This window comes from Colletes latitarsis, chromosome 9 (genome assembly GCF_051014445.1).
Source record: "Colletes latitarsis isolate SP2378_abdomen chromosome 9, iyColLati1, whole genome shotgun sequence".
NCBI lineage: Eukaryota > Metazoa > Arthropoda > Insecta > Hymenoptera > Colletidae > Colletes > Colletes latitarsis.
The window spans coordinates 32,176,471-32,195,735 of NC_135142.1; the positions used below are offsets into that span (position 1 = coordinate 32,176,471).

At 42.7% G+C, this 19,265-nt stretch overlaps 1 protein-coding gene across 4 annotated transcripts in view; it reads left to right on the plus strand.

Moving 5' to 3' along the window:
- LOC143345830 (uncharacterized) overlaps positions 1-19,265 on the plus strand; it is a 94,615-nt gene that overhangs the window by 33,961 nt on the left and 41,389 nt on the right. For all 4 annotated transcript variants that reach the window (XR_013080323.1, XM_076773324.1, XM_076773327.1 and 1 more), the window contains exons 3-5: positions 1,398-1,522; positions 9,859-9,970; positions 17,447-17,592. Coding sequence is in view for 3 of the 4 variants with exons in the window: in XM_076773324.1 (XP_076629439.1) it covers positions 1,398-1,522; positions 9,859-9,970; positions 17,447-17,592 (383 nt within the window). In the remaining variant the exon portion in view is untranslated. The remainder of the gene's footprint in view (positions 1-1,397; positions 1,523-9,858; positions 9,971-17,446; positions 17,593-19,265) is intronic.

Consider the following 19,265-nt stretch of genomic DNA (forward strand, 5'->3'; position numbering starts at 1 on the left):
CTGATCGTTCGCAGCTATCGGCGCGTTATGTGTGCACACCCTCTATTTAATTACCCTCTTGTACGTTTACCTTTTTCGCGTCGAATCTGCCCGCTTATTGTTTTCCGCTCCGGCACCGTATGCATTTTATTTCACTTTTTTTTGTTTTTCTTTCCTTCTCTCGTTCACTCGGGCAATCTCCTGCTCGAGCCAGGGTCGTCAGCCACGAAGGAATTCCACCTGGTATCCGTGGAAGTTTTCTTTGGAATTATTTATTTCATTTACAGCGATCCCGTAATGAAGAATGTTTTTATATTCGTCAGGATCTGATTGTAGATTGATTTTTCAAGAAACATTGTCCCACGATTAATTCTTCCGTATGTCTGCACAAGTTTAAACAAAGCTTCGGCAGTTGTTCCAGTCCCCGAAGAGAAATAAATTAAAATTTGAATATAAAGACACGAAACAGTATCGATGAGAAATTAACGATGGGTCGATTCGATGTATAATTTTCGCCGTGAGTGTACGGGTTCCGCGAAACTCGTTTATCCGTCATCCAGGAGGCGTTAAGCGTTTCCCAGCGCCCAGCAAACGTTTCGTGTTTCCGATAGTTTTGCCGGCTGAAACTCGTAGGAAGTGTAGCAGGGTGTCCCTGGCTCGCTTTTATTTACCTTCCCACGCGTTCATTTAGCCGAGCAATTCTCCCGGGCGATATTCCCGATGGCGTGGATTATTCGCGACGCGGGACCGCGATGAAAACGTAACTTGAGCCGTGAATGGATTACACGGGGCGGAGATCAAAGGGGCTCGTTCCACCCTCCGGTTTGATTATATGGATTCGCGCATCGTTATTTCTCGCGCCTTCGGCTTTATTATCGTTCTCTTCGACCCCACGCTGAATAGAAATTATTCACGATTCCAACGACGCTTTGGTATTATCGCGATCGAGCGTCCGTGAAACGAGACTCGATTTTTCGCGAGATATTCTTTCATCTGCCCACCCAACGCCCTTTGTTTCTCAAATTTCACAAAAATATGCCCCCTTTGACGAGAATTTAGCTCGAGGTATCCGCGAGAGACACACCAAACCCCTAAAATTCTCCACGAAAACGAAACTTTGCTTTCAGAAACTACAGAATTTATCTGGAGTTGTTTTCTTTAACGTCTAATCTTGAGAAAAATCATGTCAACTGCTTAACAAGATCGTAACGATATTATCATTTATCATTTACGCTAATGTAAACATGTTTCGTTCGTTTTATTTAATAGAAAATTTAGGTCCCTTTTACCTTCCTTTTTGGTTTCTCCAGCGTGAGAGACCCCCCGCGAGAGATTTGCAAGCACTCGTAAAGAAGGGATACGATGGTTCGAGTTACGAGAACATCAATCTAAAAGTTACGTTCTCCTTTATGTTTCAGTATGCGGCGACATTCACGGACAGTTCTACGACCTGATGAAGTTATTCGAAGTGGGCGGACCACCCTCCTCGACAAAATATCTCTTCCTCGGCGATTACGTAGACAGGGGTTATTTCAGTATCGAGGTGAGTTCGAAATTTCATTTTTATACCGATTCTCTGGAAATTTTGTTACGATTATATTTGATTGTAAATCTACTTCCAAGCGTGGTCATCTCGGCAATATTTTGTATAATTAATAATAATAATTTCTGTTTCTTTCGCGTTTCCGACTGCTCGAAACAGAATCTTCCATGGCGTCTCCTGCGCCCTCCTTCCGTCTCGCGCAAAATTATGTACGAGCAGTTCTCGCCTCGAGGAATTAATTCGTTTCGATTCTCGGTTCCCAAAGCGGGGAACTACCTGTAAATTCCAAGTATTACGTAACACTATTTTCCAGTACTCTTAGCGGAACGTCGACACAGCGTAAATTGGAATTTACATAAGTACACCGGCGCGGAAGTGCAACTTGCCAGGTCAAAATTCGCGAAGCCCGAACGCGAACTTTGTAAAATCGGAAATTCGCGGAAACTACCTTCCTATGGATGTGAAATTGTAATAACTATACACGCGTATTTAACGCGTACCAAGTTTTAAACCTCGAACTTTGCAAAAGATGCGATTTCTTTCCTTCGCAATTTAAAACGCAATTTCTTTATTTAAATTCAGTTGCAGGCTACCTGAAACCTCGAAACTTGTGTCTCGTTTAACGTAACGTTTACGGTTTCGTTCTCTTCGTTGCTCGAAATTCTAATCCGGAGAAGATATTCGAACCAACGGAGACCAGTAGAAACGTGTGTGCTCGGTGAATTATCAAACTCGCTAATTAGCGACCCACCCGCGCCGTTTAATTCCCAATTAACGCGCTCTCCATTTGTCTTCCGTCTCGCGAGGAGTTCTCGCTCGAATCTCCAGGTCTTCCCAGGCGAAGCGAAGGTTCGACGCTTTGATGTTCGATTCGTTCGATAGTTGGCAAGCTTACTATCCTACTTATGATTCTATCGCGTTAGTATTCGAAGAACGGTGGATGGCATCGCTAATGCAAACGATTACCGGTTGCTCGTTGGACAAATCGTTCGGAATAAGTCGCGTAGTGGACGATTTAGGGGAACGGCGAACAGAAAGCGGAGAACGAATCAGCAGAACGGTTATGACACGCGGAAGAACCACGAAAATATAATAAATTGGAGGGTCGAAGTCCCCGGCGGGTTTATCGTCGTTTGCTCGGGGAAGCGTTATTTCCGGCTACCGAACGAAACCCGAACCCTCGAGAAAATACATGGTTTCCGGTTTCGTTTTTGGCTGTACTCGGTCGCGAAATTATCTCGAGGAAACGACGCTGCGATTATCAGGACGCGGGAAACGAAAAGAAAAGGGCTAAAACGAAGCCGGGTTAAACAGGAACATTAATACTAAACCTACCACGACTGGTAAAATGACAATTTTTTAAATTTCGTTTAGAATTTCTAACATACAATGTTATTTTCGCGCTATTTAACTTGAAGACTTTTCTTATAGTATACGTACAATGAATTTTTCAATATTCACTTCTATTCTTATTGTTTGTTTGCTGAGAAAAATATGTTGTCTGCCTTGATTTATATATTTTTTTGTAAAAACCAGAGACAAAATTTGGTATCAAATTCTGGTTGGTTTACCAACATCTTTGGTTTCTCAACAGTTTCCACTATCTTAAAACAGTCTAAGAACGTGTATCAAAAATAGTTAAACTTTACGTAGGCGCAGTTCCGAAACTACTAGTGTTTTATCAATAATTGAGCCACTGCTAGAAGCGGTAAGGCTTCCCCTTTAAAATGGTTTTTGGTTTTTGTCGATTCGACTTTTCGTTTTCGAGATATTGTAATTTATATGAAAGGGTAATTTTTTAAAGACTCTGCTAAGGTTCTTCCCGTGCTAGAACAGGCTGCTAACGCGCATTGAAATTACTAAAACTTTAATTACTCGCAGTTTCGAAATTATTAGTATTTTGTCCATTGTTGAGCCATCGTCAGCAGCGGTAAAGCTTCCTCTTTGAAATGGTTTTTGGTTTTTGTCGATCCGACTTCCCGTTTTCGAGATATCGCAATTTATGTAAAAGGTAATTTTTCTTAATTCGACTATCTCTGTCTCCGTCTAGCGCGTCCGACCTCTCGCTCGCTCGTGCGTCGCGCTGACCTACCCCACGGACGTGACTGTCGTGACCTAGTTTCGCGTAGTGTTTCCAAGAATTTACTACGCGCTACTATTTACGCGCGCGCGGGAACAATGAACTGCCGCGACCGCGCAACAATGAAACGTAAACAAACTTCGGACCCTTCTATCTCCGTAACTAGCCACCGCATCGACGCGAAATTAAAACTGTCATATCTCCGGAACTAATTGAGCTATCGACTCTCACAAACGCTCATTTTAAAGGGTATTTCATCCCCTATCCGATGACCATACCACCTACTATATTTTATACTGTCTTCTATATTTATTTTGCAATTTACTTTGACGCTACATACTAAAACAAGTATCTGCAACTCCTATTGATTATACGACTAGTGTGTGATAAAACTGAATTATTTATGAATTTTATCTCCTATCGAATGAAAACTAAAAAATTTCGACGTAATTTGCAAATTTAAAGTTTAGGTACTAATAAGGGACCATCCCAAGGTGTAAATCTCCAATTTTTATGAAACTTCGATTTTTATGGGGTTTTTCTAATATTACGGGGCCAAGGAACAACCTTTCCAATATTTTTATAATTGTTAGATATTCTACACTAAAATACGCGTAGTTTGCTTTTTTAAACATTAAAATCGTCCAATCCGTTCAGAAGTTATGGTGTTTTAAAGATTCGCATGAAAATGTCGGGCAGACATTTCTGGCCAGAAATTATATTTTCGGTAAGGAATTTTTTTCTCGAAACTGAGTAGGATTTCGGGGATATGTGTAATGACCAAAAATGATTGTATTTGACACCCGCAAATGAAAATAATTTTTTTAGAACGATTCGAAAATTTTTTTTTTCGCCGAAAAATTTCACACCTTCTCGAATTTTTTTCTCCAAACTGGGTAGGATTTCCGGGATATATCTCGGAATGGTCCCTTGTAAGTATATTTTGTTAAGATTTTTAAAACTTTAAACGCAATATTCTGTGCATATAATTCAATCATTTGGGATACGTTGCCTAATAAAAGAGAAAAAGAAAGGTCATTTGACCAGTTATGGTAGGAATAGGCATACGGTGAAGTGTTAATTTTGTTCCCTTGCATCCTTCATAACATTATCAATATTTCGAAGTTGATCGAGCATGATGCTTGTAGAATTTAATTTCAGAAAAATGTAAGCGTAAGAAATTGAAATTTTCTTCGTCGCTGAATTCGAACAGAGCTCAAAAGGCGAAATAATGGACGGAACGTGCAGTCTGAAAACAATGGCTGGGATTTCGTTGCGATACCGAGCAGAAGTTCGCGTGTAATTATAGGACGACGGAGCGGAAGGGAGGAACGCTCCGTTGGCTCCACAAAGGGCCAATCGAACGACCGTGACGCAGAGAGGAGCCCTGAAACGTGGACAGCCGAATGGATTAACATAGTGGAATTAATTTAATATAGACTCTAAAGAATGATTAAACGATAATCGTCGACAAAAATGTCCAAACCACTCCTCGTAGGGAAAGCAAAACGTTCTCGACCTCGTGATCTCCTCGTACACGAAGGGCAAAAAATTAATGTTTACATATACCATATATTATTATGAATTGTTCAAACTATTGTAACATTAAACAATGCTAAGTCTAATGCTTTTTTAATGCTTTAATTCTGTTCCTTGATATAATAAATGAATCAAACAATGAACAATCAATAATAATACATATTACTTTACTAGCAAAGTTCTTGAACGCACTGTCATCAGATTTAAATAATCGATCCACAGTATTCGAAGAACGCGAAACGACCAAGTTCTGCGTGTCAGGTAGACTGAATTTTTAATTGAAACGATAGTTGGTCGGTCATAGGAGGGGAGAGGACTAGAGAAGGAGGGGGGAGGGGGATCTGGCACGATGAGTAACCGCCGCCCACGACATCGTCGCCCGGATGAGTGACACGCCGCACGACCGTTTGCCAAGCCAATGAATCAGGCGCACGGTTAAGCGGCATTATGCCCGTTATGCTCGAGAATCGTCCGAAATTCCTGATTCTAGACCTCTGTTGCAAACCACAGAACAGCGCGTCTAAGCGGCGTCCATTGTTCGAGCTGAGCCCTTTTCCGCGAAGCTGTTTATTAAACCAAATCTCCAGCGTGCTTAATCGTCGCGGTTGGTACTGTTAATTATGGCGAAGCTCGGGCATTATTTCGCAGAAATTAATCCTAAATTGCGACCGACGTACGAAGAAAGGTAGCTTTGATAGAATTTCTTTTTATTTCACTTGGAATATATTTCCCCATTGTTATCTAAGCGATGGAACGAAAGAAAGGGTTCGCGTCGGGTGTTTTTGGACCCGAATACGACGCTATTAATTACAACGTCGTTTAATAGACGAGCCCCCTTATTATGGTACAATTTTAGAACGACGTTTGGGAGAACGACGGTAGGAAATTTTCGCCTAGGATCGTTTCTTCCGCGCGAATGAAATTCCCAGCGTCACGTATTTCCTCGATTTTCCGAGGGCACGTGGCTCGCCTAATTACGCGCGTCGTACGAGGCGTGACGAAGCAAAGGAGCCGGCGTTGTACGCGCATTAATGCTGTTCTTATTTCTGTGTTTTACTGCCGCGTTGTTCGCAAAACGTGGCGGCCAATAAAACGAGAACGAGCATGTTCCGTGGATTCCCGTCGACGCAGCAACCATAAGCCTGGCCGTGAACGTGCAACAATGATTCTTATAGCAATTATCAAGAATTTTTTGGGCGTGACTATGAAACTTTTTCTGATAAATGTTCAATGTTTTCGAAAGTACGTTTCTTGAACTACTTCTTGTAAAAATTTCGTATGAAAATATTAATTATTATAGCCATAATAGGAATCTGCGTGGTGAGAGGCCTCCAAAAATTTGTTAGAAACCGACGAACGTGTGATTTTTCGGTTGCACGTACGGATTTTTAAAAATAATTATTTATTATAAAATGATGGAACTTTGAAGAAAAAGTCTAAAAAATCTGTGACAAAATCAATATTTCTTTTAACGCCGAAAATTCTGTACGTACGACTGAAAAATCAATACAGTCTTAAAAGACACTTTCTCGTAGCTGGAAACTGGATTTCTACGATTCCTTTGCGAGACCAGTGTCGAAGAAGAATAGTAATTAAGTTTTCTACGACACAAATAGTATCGTGGAAATTGAGTTCTCCCGCGACGACTCTATAGATAATGGTTGGAAGCAAAGTGGTATCGAATTCTACGGAAAATGAAAAGATCGTGGAAACTTCGGTCCCCGGGAACTTCGGATTGATTCCTTTGGGAATCGAATGCTCGGTAATTACGCTCCGTAGCAAATTGTAGAACTCGAATTCCATGGTTATTGGCAGTTGAACAAATTCCATGGATAATCGGATTTTACGAGACTGGAGATCGTGGCCAATTTGCTTTCTACGAGACCCCGTCCGATAACAAACGTTCGAGGGCAATGTGACGTAAAAAAGCGGAAAGTAATATAATGTAACGTAGTTGAAAACAATCGTACATTCGAGAAATTGCAACACCTTTTAAATAAACAATATTTCCTCGACAGTCGTTTGTCTCTGCACGTCGAACGACGCTCTCGTATTCCGCGGCAACGTCTGCTATTTGTAATTATTGTAGAAATTCCGGGATCACGGGTTAATCAAAGTTCCTGCACTCGACCGACACGGGGACCGTGGCAATCGCGTTATTTCGACTTGGGAATTATGCAACCAACGTGATTGTCTTGGACGAGTCGCGATAGTTTCGCGGATTCGAAAGTTTTCGCCAGCTAGGAGAGTGACGACGCGACGCGGTGATTTCGAGCATCATCCAGCGGCGTCTGGGCACGATAAAACGGAAAATGCGTTTTCACATGCCTCATTATCGGGTCTGGTAGAAGGAACAATAGCGGCGACACGTGCTCTCGCACGTTCAGCGCATTCATAGCCACTTATACGATTGTTCCCCGGCTAGGATGCGCGAGCATTATACCCGCGCTCGAAACAAACCGTTAATGTATACGCAATGAATAAAAGATGGGCTCCCCCTCCACTCTTGCCGCGTTCGATATCGATTCCGGCGAACGCAGCCAAGTTTTAACGATTGTTTACCGCCGCAACGCGTGCATCGTGGCTGCGCTTTTTCGTTAATAAATTATTGGCTCGTCGAGCTGTCGCTGGGGCCGCTTAATTAGGCCAGGGGGCGTTCGTTGCTCTTCCCACCGATGCTGGAGATCAATGAAAACACGAGAAAAATTATTACTCGCATTTATTTTTAGTCGATACAATCGCAAAAGTTCAAGTAGCGATAGATAGCGGAAAGAGTTTAAATATTTCGCTAAAAACTTTCTCAAACTACCCGATACCACCGAAACACGTGCTCCTCTCAGATTTTTAGCAAGCATATCAAATTTAAATATTTCGTTCTGGCCACTTCCACTTCAACCGGAAGATGTTCAATTTCAGTGGCAGATAACTCTCGAAAAATGGCATATAGGCGCGTAAAATTTCGAAAGATAGACAACAGAGTCTCGAGATCGAATAATGAGGTGGAGGGTGGGGGACGAAGCTACCCTGCCAAAACGGTCGACGAGTCAACTTGAACGACGCTTCTCGAAGACCTGAGATTAATTGCTCGCCCACCGATCACGTTGAAATCTAAACGACGGTTTCGCGTAGGCGCTTTTGTTCCCCCGGTGCATGCCAGTACTGTTAATCTCGCGTCCGCCTGATCACGACAATTAATTACGCTCGAAATAAAGCGAATAATGCTTCTTTTCAACGTGTCGGAACGCTACGGCGACTTTTTGCCGATTTCGAATTTGGGCGAGTTCACGCTCAATTTTCGAGAAACTGGATACGAAAACAAAGATTCGTTGCCAGAAACTCGACTCTTGCTTGTTTCAAATTGATAATATCACGATCGAGTCAAGTATGTACAAACAAAAAAAAATTACTTTTGTTAGAAACTGTTTCTAAATTTATAGGAATTAAAGCGAATTATCGACTGCTTTCGAACAAACGATGATCGAAGCGATATTAATAAAATTTTATAATCGTTTTCCAGCTCGAAACGTCCCAAATAAATTTCGCTCGAAAAGTTCATTCGGACGCGAAGCGACGTTTGGAGTTTTAAATCCGTTCGCAGAGATCCCGAGGAGAGTAAAATGTGTCGCTTTAAGCGGGATCGCGAGAGTATGACGCGTCGCATTTAGATCGTAATACGAGTCACGAGCGTGGCTGTTCCGACGCGGTGAATTTAATTCATGAGACGTTATAAATTATTAGCGAGAGAGAGAGCGTAAACGACAGAATGAAAGAGAGAAAAGAGTCGAAGAGACAGAAAGATAAATAATGTGGATATTAGTGCTTCAACGAAACGGTAATATCTATACGCGTTCGGTTTCAAGCTCGAACCGACTCGCGTTGCATTTGCAAACGTCGATTAAAAAAGAAAGGATTTTCCCAGGAAAACGAAGCAACCGATTGGAGTCGTAAAAATTTCGACTTCGCGGACCGTGAATTTTCTCGTAACCTTCAACGAACGAATCTTCTTTTATTGCACGCTTGTTGGTATAAATTAGAATCTTTCAGTGTAGATCAGGCCACTTAACCTTAGAAATATTGGGGGAACGTTGGAAATAAAACTTCACTCAACGATTCAATTTTTAATCCGTTCTTTGTACGATATGTTTTATATCTATTTTACGAAGTCGTTTATTTTTTATATAAATACCCAAGAGAAATATTTACAAAAAATCTGTTTTTTTTAGAAGCAATTAAGTGTAAGTATTTGTGTGTATCGCATACATCTATCGAAGAATCGATATCGTACCCTTCGTGGAGACGAATTATATTTTGTAAAATGAATGACAAACGTCAAAAAGCGAATTTTAATTCGAGTCGAATCGAGCAAAATAAAACCATCGTCGATCGAAACAGCTGTTTCGAAAATTGCAAAACGATTTTCAGTATTTTCCGGATCCGACGAAACAGTTAAAATCACCGTGAAAAATGTTTGCGTTTAATTCCTTGCAGATTTGTAAAATCAATCCGTCGAATCGTTGCAGCGATCCTGTTTTGCGGAAATACCGACAAACGAACTGTAATTTCGAACAATGTTACGCGATACAATGATTTTAAGCGTTTTAAATTTTCCTAATTCGAAGGTAAATCGAATTCTTTGCAAATATAAAATAGAATAAAAGCAACGGATGAGGGCTGTCGGGTTCGAAATAAAGGAGAATTGTTACTTTTTCTGTTGCAGTGCGTATTGTACCTGTGGGCACTGAAACTGTGCCATCCAACCACACTCTTCCTCCTCAGAGGTAACCACGAGTGCCGTCATCTCACGGAATACTTCACATTTAAGCAAGAATGTAAGTACTCCCACGACGAACGAGATAGTCCGTCTTTGAACAATTTTAGAATCCCCGTCCATCGTTTGTCACCCGATTTTTCCGAATTTGAAACGCGCTGCAGCCTCGAGAAAATTTCAAACAATAAGCACGATCGATTTTCGATGAACCGGTGTTTTCAGGACGCCATTTTACCCTCTGTCAAGCTCGCGCCAAAATTTTCGAAAAATTACAATCGCGCGTACCGTCGATTTTCAGGCGGAAAATTCGATTCGAGCATTCGTTTCTCGTTTCGAAAACAATGCGCTCGACATTTGCTTTAATTTTCTATTATTTCGCCTGGCAATATACGCCGTCGCTTTTCGCGCCACTGGGTAAAAATGCAATATTCTATTAGGGAGCGTATTTCCTTTTGCTGGGAGGTCGAGTATCGTGCAACCCTTTGTTTTCCGTCCATTCATTACAATTTCGTGGTGTTCTTTTGTCCACTTCCAGATACGATCTTCCATTCGGGGGCAAATCTCCTTTTTATCATTTTCCTTTCACAAAAGGAATTTTCTATAGCGCCGTCTTTTCGTAGAAAAACCGTGCGGTATTTATTATCCAAACGACGGGCTTTGCAAGAAATAAGAGTTTATTATTATAGACTATTTCTATCGATTTATTCTTCCGTAACCTTCGAAATCAATTCTGTTCTTAGCTTTGAGGTGTTAAATATAGAAACAAGAGACACCGGGAAGATGAAATAAATAATTTAGAATTAACGAACGAAACTACAATACTTTACAACTAGAACTGGAATTATAGAAATGTATTATTCGAATACGAGATTTCCAGATGCAAATTTCAAATAATTTTTATTTTATTTAGACTGTGCATTCTTGAATTTTCCATACATTTCAAGAAAATATAATTATGTTGACCCGACGAAGTAGAAAGGTTGTCTTCGAACTGGAAGAACCGCGACAAGAAATGATGGCGGTTGGACCGACGAACGTCCGCGCAAACTTTTAATCAGTGTCGTCGTTTGACAGCACTCTCGCGAATTCCCCTAATCGACGAAGAAGCCAACGAATATTCCTAACGTCCACGACTGTTGCATTGGTCGGTGACGAAACAATTCGTTTGCAAGTCGTAATAACGTAACGTAAATTCGGTAAATTCGGCTCTCGAGCTTCCTCGTTGAACAATATTCGCAACAAGCGTCCGTAATTAGCAACGGTACGCAACCGCCGCGCCGCTTTGGCTTCTCTCTCAATGCGGACAGAACAATTTTCATGATTCATTCCGTCTGGGAATTTATTTGTTTATTTATTCGCCGTCCTATCCCTCTATCTTTCTTCTCTAAACTCTTTTTTCTTTAAGTATTCGTAGAGTAGGAACGATTCGTTGTTTAAGCGAATAATATTCCACAAAAAATCATTCTTGAATATCTAAATGAGACCCAAGAGATCCCAAAGGAACAAAACCGAAATGTATTCATCCGCGCGTGTTCGAAATGCGCTTACGAGAATTGGTAACGCGCCAGGAACGTTAGATGGTCGTTAATTCTGTGAACAGAGTGTATCCTTACCGGAGGGGGAAAAAATTTCAACCACCTGCTGTAACACGCGCGACAATCACACAAAAACTGTAGACATGGGTAAACAATTATCGCAGAATCCACTTTGGAACCTCTGCTCGAATAATAGGAGTACAGAGAAGTCCCAAAGAAACCAATCTTTAACCATACCGAAATATAAATAACCTGAATAGAACAGAAACAGTGGTCTCAGGGACCTCGCAAACACACAGATTTCGAATCATCGATTAACGATTTTATTTTTCTTGCAAATGGGAGATTCCGGACTTTCGGTCCTTGGAAGCAGTTTATAGGGTAAAACGAGTTCAGGAAACGCAAAAGCTCGGGAGATGGGGGTTCGTTTCCGTGTTGGAGCATCTCGCGGGACGTCGTTGGAACGCGGCAACGTTAAAATCGTAAACGTAACGCGACGTCGGTTTAACGCGAGCCTCGTAAATACACGCAGCTTGACCCAGTATCGGACAATTTTCCGGGATCGATACGGTTTTCCGCGGACTGCCTCGACTGCGCCACGCAGAGTCTCGAGATATCGCTGATTCCGCGCGGACTCTCGATCTCGGGGCAGAGATGGAATTTGTGTTTGAATGGATCTCGTTCACGGCGAGATTTCTTATCGGTTCGTGACAGGGGAAAGTGGATTGGATACGAAAAGGAACAAATAATACCCGCGAAAATCCCGAACTCGATGCAACGGTGATTTATTAAACCGTTCGGGGACATTAGAGATTAGAACTCTTTGATACATTTTTTACCCTGGAGAACCTGTGAACCAAAATGGCGACACAATTTTACAACCGAATCGCGTGGAACAATATTACAACAGTTTATTAGAGTTTATTAGCAGCAACGTAGATTTGTTTCCATGTAAAAGAAAGTAGTATAGTTAGGAACCGTTGTTTTTTGCGAAAAATTGTTGGGCGAACAAGGTTGCGAGGAGATTACTTGCTGCTTCGCTGCAACGCTTCCGCAAACACGGAACGTCCAGCAATTTTTGACGAAAAACAACATGGCGCTTGTTACTCCATCCTTCCTGCAACATTGTTTTGTTCCCACGGGCAAAGAGAACTGTAAAAACCGAACGATTCGACGACGCGGACGGAAGAAACATCCCCAGGCTGTAAACAGTATGACAGTTCCAGAACTGTTTCCAGCGGTAAAAAAAAGGAGAACATTAGATCAAGTTTATCGACTTGAAGAAAGACAGAAATACGGTCATCGCATTTTTAAATAATCGAATATCGAAGATACTAACACTTTGATTGTCACATCACCCATATATAGTATGGATGACAAAATTTGCCACTGTGGAAATAGAAAAATAATTTAATACGGTAAACGTGTTAAATTATAAAAGGGTGTGTAAAAAGCTAGACGAGGAGAAAATTGGTGTTAGGGAAACTTAACTTCGTTATGGAGGAGATGGTGGAGTGGCCTTGGACGATCAGTAGAATTTGTTTCGGCCATAGAGCAGCTGGGAAAGCGTATAAAAAGGGACCCTGGTATAAAAGTTTTCCTCCCCCGTATTTGCACGATTGCCTCACGAACACAGGGAAAGAAGTTCCGCCCGCGTATCCCGTTACGCAACCCGTACCAATGAAATCCCATTTCCGAGAAGCTTAAAAACCGTAGATTGAGCCCTTTTATCCATACAATCTTGCGACCAGGCTCGGTCCAATTTCTCCAAACGCGTTACACGATCTCGTTATTCCGTGTCGATTCAGGAACAAAGCTGTTCGTAGCTTTCGAGCGAATGGCCCGCGACACAGGGAACGAGCGTAATAATTAAAGACACTCGCTTCGAGCTTCGTTAATTGCGCGTTGTAACGTCTTTTCCGCGACGGTGTGCAGCGCATAAAAAGAAAAACGATCTTTCTCTCGGCTTTCAGCGACGAGCCTTCAAAACCTGCGGGTCAAGTTTTCTTTTATTCCGGTTCTTCGGGGATAAAACGCTCTAATTGAACCGGAAATTCGCGAAATCGTGTCAATATTTCAACCGAATACGGAATCGGAAAGGCTTCTATCGCTTCGTCTTCCAACGCCGCTCCGTCGAGTTTCTCCTTTCCAATCGTAAACTCGTTAAAATTAATATATTTGTTTATTTATTCGCGAGATTTTTTTTCTCGAAGAAAGAAGATCATCTGCGATCAGAGACTTGAACGATTTAAAGAAAAATAAGTTGGCCAGTCAGCTGTGTTTGACAAGTATATCCGTCGTGTATAAAATTTAGCTAACGTGATCTCAAATATGGTATATTCTATTTCTTGAAATTTCAACAAGTATATGTACGAAGCTCTTGTTATTTATCGCTTGCTCGTCGGTTCCTCGATTCCCGGCGTCCAGGAGTTTGAATTCTTCGCTCGAATTGGAGGCGACAGCTCCGTTTCCCGGACGTGTTAAGCTCCGAGCACGCATTATTCGTAGGACTTCGGAACGGCGCGGCGCGAGCAAAAAGCCGCTGGCGAACGGCCAGAGGGTCAGCGTGTCGTTTCGAAACAGACCTCGTCGCCAAAAACGATTGTTCGTTCGCGAACGGCGAGGCCGGCTATCGCGTACCGCAAAAACGACGCAGAATTAATTGAAAAATAAACAGCCACGAGCCCGGTCAGCCCCAAAAATATTCCTACACCCAGCATGTGTGTAGCTTCTGTCGCCAGCATTATGAATTTTTTCCCCCGTCCGTCTCGCGTTCGACAAAATCGAGATTCTTTTCATTTCGTTTGCACAAGTTCGAATAACCCGTTCGTATGTAATAGAAATATTTATTTAGTAGACCCAGCGTTTGGTAATTTTGTGGGATGGTTCGTGATGTCCGCGGTACCCAAGAGCAGAGTTCGAAATTCAAAATCGCGGGTTAGGATTTTTCGAGTGGTACGTTTTCAGCGTCGAGCCTTATCGGCGAGGAGTACCGGGGAAGGAGGCTGGCGAGCACAAGTGATATGCAAATCCCGAAAGAATGGAAAACGGAACTGCAGATTGGACCTGGATAAAGGAAAATTAAACGGGGAAAACTGTGCGTACTCGTGCGTCAACGCGAACACGGTTAACCTCAATTGCCTTGCTCGGTACGTGTCCGCTCGGTTTTCACATAATTGTTAATTTACTTGTATATTTCCAGTCTTCTTTAAATTTATTTATTCGTGATTAGCGAACGACGAACAACTTCCAGTCGATGGTAATTGAGGAACCATTTAACAGCCTCGAGCAAGGAGTTAGATTCACCGGAAGAACGTGAATAGAATTTTCTGTTTCTTTTGCGAGTCGTAATATTCCCATTTCCAAACAGTAGAATTTCCCTCTGTTATTTTATCCTGTAGAAAATTAGATATTCGAGACGGCCAAGTTGCGGTGCGACGCCCAGTACATAAATTTCAGATTCTTCTTCCTCCCTGTACCATCTAAAACATTCAGCGCCAAAGATAAATTACGGGACGCAGAATTTCGACGAAAATCACAGCGTAGGTTGGAGACTCGACACGCGTGTTTTAATTATTCGTTGAACCCCACGCCTAATTCTATACGTCAGCGTGTTTTCAATCGTTAATCCCAGCAGTTCGCGAAACGCTGGATCCCGAGAACATCAAAGGGGTAGAGGATTTTAATTGCATCCCCGCAACTATCCCAATTTACAATCGAGTTTACACTTAGCCCGATTCCACGCTCGAGAGAGTACGAATTATAATACGCAGGCACGCGCCTTGTTAACTAGTTTCCTCTTCGTTGTCAATTAGCGTGCATCGAAACGTTCAGCCTTGGTGAAAACAGAAAATTTCCCGATATTCGAATACCAAATAGGAATTGGTGAATCGATCGTGAGTCTAGAATTGAAAATTTAAATATAATATCGCTAAATTGATCTGCACTCGCGCAAGGAAAATAAGGGGAATATTAAGCTTGAGTAGAGATCCAATTAATCAGTACGTCTTACCGGATAGCATAACTGTTGATGTAGTTTGCGACATGGCTCAAATATTTGCCGACAAATTCGAGATATTACTGGTAGAATTTCGGAAAGGGACAAAAGTTCCAAGTAGATAGCGAGAGAGGCAATATCCCTCGGGATAGTCGAGTTCCACGCAGTACGGGCCAGGTCTGACCTTTAACCCTGTTCGTATCTGACCCCAAGGTCCTGAAACTCCACGTTCGTATTTCGGAAACTTCCCAGATCTCCGCTCTTCCCAGATCCTCTCGATAGAGGGACATTTTTATATCGTACGCCCCAATTTAGAATCAAATTCTTCCTTCCGAGTACGATTTACTTTTTAATTCGAATATACTTACTCTCTAACTTGAACTTTACACGCTTGGTACGTTCAAACTTTCGCGACCAAAGTCCCTTTGGGTAAATTATGCTCGAGTGGCCGTTTTAGGTAGGGTTATTACAAGCTTACCCAATGAAATTCTTTTCAAGCGTGTGAAAAATTCGACAGCGAAAAGGAAAAATAATTATCGCGCGGTAAAGCTGTAGCGCAAACTTCCCGCTCGGGCTGAGATGTTCATTCGCGAGATCTCGATGGGGAACTCGAGTGACAGGTTCGACCAGCGATCCGTCCATTTTCACCGTCGACAAATCTTCTTCAGGCTGTCCGTCCCGGAGAACCCGCGGACCTCGTTTTATTGACAGGGAATGCTTCTTGTTCGTCAGTCGGGGAAGTCCGAGAGAGGAGAACGGCCCGTTCCCGCCGGCAACAGCACTTTGTCATTCCGACTGTCCACTCGACGGTCTTCCGGATATAAGACTTCCGCGTCTTTCGAGGGTTCGCCCTCTGTTCGGGTACGTCGACCGTTTCACCCTACACGAACGAACGAATTTTATTTACCTTGGTAAATCACTTGTAACGTGAATTTTTAGGCACCCTTTACCCTTTACCGAGCATCAAAAATTTCGAATCGACGCTCGGGTAAACGATACCACAATACCACAATTTAAATTTTCAGTCGAACAAATTTTGTTGTCCTCGTCTTTATTACCGATCAGATATGAGTATGCTCGAGTCCCAAAGGGTCAACGATCACGATTCAAACTCCCATATTTCACGAAACTGGAAATACTGTATATTTCCCCGTCTCGAAGAAGCAAAGAACTTCTCGATGGGAGGATTTATTATTCTCGGTGGACACGCGCTCCTCGAAACGGTCTCCGTCGTTCTTCGTTCCTTTTTACGAGGTTCACGCACACCTGCGGCCCTTGTTCGTTGCCCTCCGGAGCCCTTTTTCCCCTTTTCCCTTTATTCGCTCTCTCCATCGTTCCTTCCGACTCCTGGAAAGGACCGCCCGTTCTCCGGAGCTTTTGTACGCCCGGTAACAAGAGTCTACGTATGGTCATTAAAAAGTGTCAGGCTATAGGGCGGGAATCTGGGACGACGCTTGACTTCTTCTCTCTGGAAATATTAGGGTGTTCTAGAAAAATTCGTCGTTTATAAACCCTTTGTTCTCGACTGATAATTTTTTTATCCTCGAATGGGAAATAAAAATTTCTTTCCTACGTCCGTTTGGTTGTTTACGATTGTAAGACAAGGACGTCGTTTCGAGGCTCGTGTGCCCCGAGCCTAAATCCCATCAGACTCGAGGAAAAGATCGATTCAAGGAGTCTCGTTTCCACAGCCGACACGATAGGACGTGTTTACTTGTAGCTCGTACCGTTTAGGTGTACCGTAAATACGTACGTAAGGCTAGCGCGATAAACGAAACAAAGCGAGAAGCAGGGTCCGCGGACAACTTTTCTCCTCGTTGTTGTCGTTACATGTTTTTTCCTCGCGTTCGTTTCTTGTCGATACAAAGAGCGTCCGCGACAGAATTGCGTATGAAAGAAAGAAAAAACAATCAAGTTTATTTTCCGCGGCGTGAATCGGTGGGCGGGGGCAGTCGTGTTTCCCGCCCGATAGCCTTCTTTTCACACTGTTGTCGCTTGCTTTCAGGTAAAATAAAATACTCGGAGAGGGTGTACGACGCGTGTATGGACGCCTTCGACTGTCTGCCGCTCGCGGCCCTCATGAACCAACAGTTCCTCTGCGTGCACGGTGGACTCTCGCCGGAAATACACAATTTAGAAGACATACGCAAAGTAAGTGACACGTTTTCTTCAACAGAGACACCACACTAAAGTAGCAAAATTTACGCTCCTAATCCGTCAATCTTTCTTGGTTCGTCGCCTAGAGGAACTAAAAAATCACTAAAGGCACGGAATATTAAGTAGAAATAAAATAAATTACAGTTAAGGGTTCGAAAAACTTGTTCTTCTGGAGAAAACGTAGAAAATAAAACTAACAATGATCGTTCCAAAGGCATTACTTGGAATTTATGCGAGCATCTGAATGCAGAGCTCGACTTTAACGTACATGTTTTTATTGTTTAAAGTTCCTGTAGCGTCTGAATACTTTCGCGATGTACGATGCTTCGTGCACGGTTTTACACAAAGTTCTCGAACGGGGCGAGACGAGCAGAATTTCGCCAAGTTAAAACTCGGATCGCGGTAAGGAAATGCGTGGAAGATCCTTCGTTGTTCACGGTCGAGCTCAGGCATTCCGTGTATTTTTATTTCACTCGACCTGAGACGAGAGATTCCATCGAGAACGACGAAACGTTTGTCCCGGGGAATCCTGCTTGCACTTTTGTCACCGGACTCTCGAGGCTCGTGGCGTTCGATTCGAAAAATTTCCATCAATTTATCATCGAAATCGCTGTAAGAGCAGCGAGTGTCGTTTTCTCGAAGAAAGAAGACCATCTGCGTAAAATATAATAAAAATTTAAAGTGTTGGAATACCTTAGAAATGTCATTAATATACAGGAGGGTGTTTGACCACCCCTGAGAAAAATTTTAATGGAAGATTCTAGAGGCCAAAATAAGACGAAAATCAAGAATACTAATTCTCCTGTATTCTTAGCAGAATAGAATGACCTATACAAAACAGTTGTGCTGCTTAGTCTCGATGGTATTTGGACAACGTCGATCATCGTATGTAGGAAGTTGCTCGAACTAGTTGTTGCGCGAGACGCCACGTTGGAGGGACGCGTGGAAGTCGTATGGGAGCGATTTTACGGGCCTTTGCGTCTCAAAGGATCGCCAATATCGCTCCGAGGGGGGCAACGAATTTCCATATCAAGGCGCCTTCGAAATGCCGTGGATAAAATCGCTCGGAAATAAAGCATCCGATTTCGACGTCGCTCAGCAAGAAGAAGAGCTCCCGCGGAACGCGATCGGAATTCCTTGCTCTGCGGCTTTAATTCGCTGCACCTTGCCGCCGATAAATATGAAAGGACCCGCCCACCGCGGTCGAGGGCTCTGCCCCGCGGACCGTTTCCAACCCTTTGTCGAGCTGACAAAGAATCGCGTTAATTAATTAGACTATCGATTAACCTCTCTGTGACGGTACGTTTGCCGACAGCCAGTCATTTTCACTGATTCTCATTTTTCGCTGACGGGGGGGATTTATTCTTCCCATTTTCTTACATTTTCACGAGAATTACCCTCGTCATCACCCAAATGTGTTTCTTTCGCGAATAAAAAATGGAAAAGAATCAGTCCAATGGTACTGGAGAACAAAGAAAATAAAATTCAAGACGCAGAAATTTCGGAAAAAGGTTCGGCTTGGAAAAATGAGAATTTCAGGATATTCGAAGGAGGAGTGAAAAATAATGTAGTTCGTCGAGATCTCGGCCGAACGCCAAAAGCAATGGCGAATGCTCCCCGTCGCGATAATGAATTTCCCGGGCGAATTCAAGTTCAGTCGGTTCCGC